Source organism: Monoraphidium neglectum (genome assembly GCF_000611645.1).
Source record: "Monoraphidium neglectum strain SAG 48.87 unplaced genomic scaffold scaffold04454, whole genome shotgun sequence".
In the NCBI taxonomy this organism is placed as follows: Eukaryota; Viridiplantae; Chlorophyta; class Chlorophyceae; order Sphaeropleales; family Selenastraceae; genus Monoraphidium; species Monoraphidium neglectum.
In genome coordinates, this window is record NW_014009175.1 from 1805 (window position 1) to 4825 (window position 3021).

Here is a 3021-nt window from a genome sequence, read left to right on the forward strand (position 1 = left end):
CCGCCGCAGAGCACTGCTGTGGGGTGCAGCGGCGGGCGGCGTTGTCGTTGTTGTCACGCTCATAGGCGTGCTCGCATCCGGCCTCACTCGCGCCGGTGCTGGCCGGGGCCCCGCGCCCCCTGCTGCCCTTGCAAACGGCGGCACCCCCGCCGGCAGTGGCGGCAGCAGCAGCGGCGCAGTGACCGACGGGAATTACTGCCTTAGCCTGCCCGAGTCGGTGCAGCAGTACTGCATAAAGTACTACAGCGCCCCCGGCAAGAAGCGATTTCAGGCGGCGCAGGAGTGGCAGCGGATGGACGCGACTACCTGTGAGTGACGCGCGCGTGCTCGCCCCGCGATGCCGTGCGGGGCGAATGAAGGGGCGCGGAAGCAAGGCAGGGCCTGTCCTTTCGCATTTTTCACTGCGCTCGCCTGGCGTCCTGCATGGACCGGACCCAGCATGTCACAACATCCGCAACCAAGGGGGCCGCAGGCAACCGAAGCGCCTGTGCTCGGATCGCACCATTAGCCTGCGGCTGCGACGCCCAAATTCAAGCCCTTGCTCCTTTATGACACCTGACCCTTGCTCCCCATCTCCGCCCCTCTTGCAGTCAACTGCGCAGGGATCGAACCGGAGTGCATCAATGCTGACCTGGAGGCGGACAGCCAGGGCGCAACCGCCTGCCGGCCGCTGCAGGACGGCGCAGCATGCTGGCCGGGCTCCGTCTGCCACCGCGGCCTGTGCGGAGGTGCGGTCGGCCGCGCTCCCGGGGGTGCAATGGCCGGCGTATGGCGGGACGGACAGAATGTCTGTGTGTCTATTTGATTGCTACCTGTTGTGCGGGCGGGATTCGCTTTGCAGAAGCGGGCAGGCGATGGTGCCACAGAGGATGTGTCCAAGCATTGCAGGGTGCGCCTACTTGGCAAGGCTGGCTTGCACTTGACGCGAGGCAGGGCCCATGGGAATGAGTGTGCAGTCTGGTAATAACGGTCTGACAGTTTCAGGCAAGCACGAATGCCAGCGGCCAATCAATTTCTTCCTCCCCATCACATACACACACACACACACACACACACACACACACACACACGCACGCACGCACGCACGCACGCACGCACGCACGCACACGCGCGTGCGCACAAGCATGCAGCAACGCATCACACTCATGCGTGATACCAATAATGCGAATCTAACAACAAGCACCAGTCGCGCAGCCCGATCGTATCGCAACCCTCTTCGTACCCACCAACAGGCGCCGACGAGCTCGGCATCAAGATGGAGTCTGCCGCTGTCGCCGCCCTAACCAAGGGTGGCTCAGACGCCGACGCCCCACCCAAGAAGGACGACAAAAAGCCGGACCCCAAAAAGCAGGACGCCGTCAAGAAGGACGACAAGAAGCCGCCGCAGCCGCAGCCCGCCGTCAAGAAGCCGCCATCCCCGCCGCCGCCGTCCCCGCCGCCGCCCCCGCCGCCGCCCCCGCAGGCGACGTACATGAGCGGCGGCCGGCTGGTCGTTTACGACATCCCGCTGCCGTCCCCGCCCGCGCCGGCGCAGCCGGTGGCGGGGTGGGCGACGGTGGCCTCTGTCGTGGAGTCCAAGGCCAAGCTCACGCGCGTGCCGCAGACGTTCCTGGCCACGAGTCACGAGTGGGACCGCATGATGGACTACGCGAACAACGTGGCCGCGTTCAAGAACATATTCCGCGAGTTCGGGCCGAGCCCGATCATCCGAGTGGGGGGCGCGACGCAAGACCGGATGGTGGGCCAGCCCGCCACGGAGATCTGGTGAGCGGCGGCGGCCGAGGCGGCGGCGGCGGCCGCGACGGCGGGGCGGCGGCCGCGTTGGGTTGTGTGGGAGCCGTCACAAGAGGGGCACGGCACCGCGAGGGCTCGCGAGCGTGCGGTCCCGCCCTCCCCGCCCTTTGACCCAGCCGGCACCCCACCCCTCGGCCCTGCATCACCGCTACCCCTCACCACTGTGCGCGGCCCGGCCCATGTGTCCACCCACCTCCCAACGCAATACCCCAGGGTGGCCCTGAGGAAGATGCACGAGGCGTTCAACGCGCGGTTCCTGATCGGCCTGCCCCTGCTGCCCTCGGACAGCATCGAGCGCGCGAAAACGATGATGAAGACGGTAGAGAAGTACATTCCCAAGAAGGCCCTCCTCGGATATGAGCTCGGGAACGAGGTTAGCGCGAGGGCGGGGAGCAGGGGCCGGGAGCGGGGCAGTGCCGTCTGTGAGCGGGGCGCCTGGGGGTTAAGGGGCTGCAAGCCGGCTTGATGGCGCACCTTCCAACTCCCGGCGAGCGCAAGGGCGGCCGGCTGCAGCGGCCGCTCTGCCTCGCTGCCATGCGTAAGGGCCTGCGCTGGAATACAGCATTCGCACCCCGCCTCCGCGCCCGCGCCCTCGCCTTCGACTTCACCCCCAGCCCGAGTTCTGGCCCGACAGCGTCGGCGGCTTCAAGGCCAAGGACCCGAAAAAGTTTGTCCCCGGCTTTGACGCCTATGCAGAGTACTTTGACCGCGTGGCGACCGCCATCAACGGCTGCCCCAAGAACGGCAGCGCGCCCAACCCGATGCTGTCCGGCCCCGGCTGGGGCAACGTGAACACCATCGACGCTAAGTGGCTGTCGAAGCACGCGAGGATGAAGGGGGCCAAGTGCTACATGCGGGAACTCAGTGTGCACGTGCGTTTTTGGCTGTGGCCAAGGGGTGGATGGGGTGCGATTTGGCTGGGGGCAGGGGTGGAGGGGTTGCGTCTAGGGTGGGGGCAAGGGGTGGAGGGGCAGCCACTGGCGAGGTTGCATGAGGGACCTGTGCGGCGCCATGCTGCGCTGCCCGCGCCCCTTGCGGCCTCATCATGGCATACAGCTTCCGTCCTGGACCCAAAGCTTGCTGCTGGCGCTGATTATCAGCAACCCTTTTCAAACAGCCTTGAACATTCACAAATCTGCAATGGAAGCCTGAAACCCAACATGCACGAAGACCCTGGCAAAGCAAACCTTCATACCCAAAAACACCCACCAAACCCGACCCCCCCCC

The 3021-nt window shown here is 66.1% G+C and overlaps 1 protein-coding gene across 1 annotated transcript; it reads left to right on the top strand.

Annotated features, from left to right (window-relative positions):
• Nucleotides 1-292: 292 nt before the first annotated feature.
• MNEG_14394 (hypothetical protein) lies at nt 293-2917 on the top strand (the record flags this gene model as incomplete). Its single annotated transcript, XM_014037135.1, has 6 exons — nt 293-308; nt 603-728; nt 1233-1764; nt 2008-2167; nt 2409-2666; nt 2912-2917. 6 exons carry the CDS (start codon nt 293-295, stop codon nt 2915-2917), a joined length of 1098 nt encoding a protein of 365 aa, XP_013892589.1.
• Nucleotides 2918-3021: the final 104 nt, after the last annotated feature.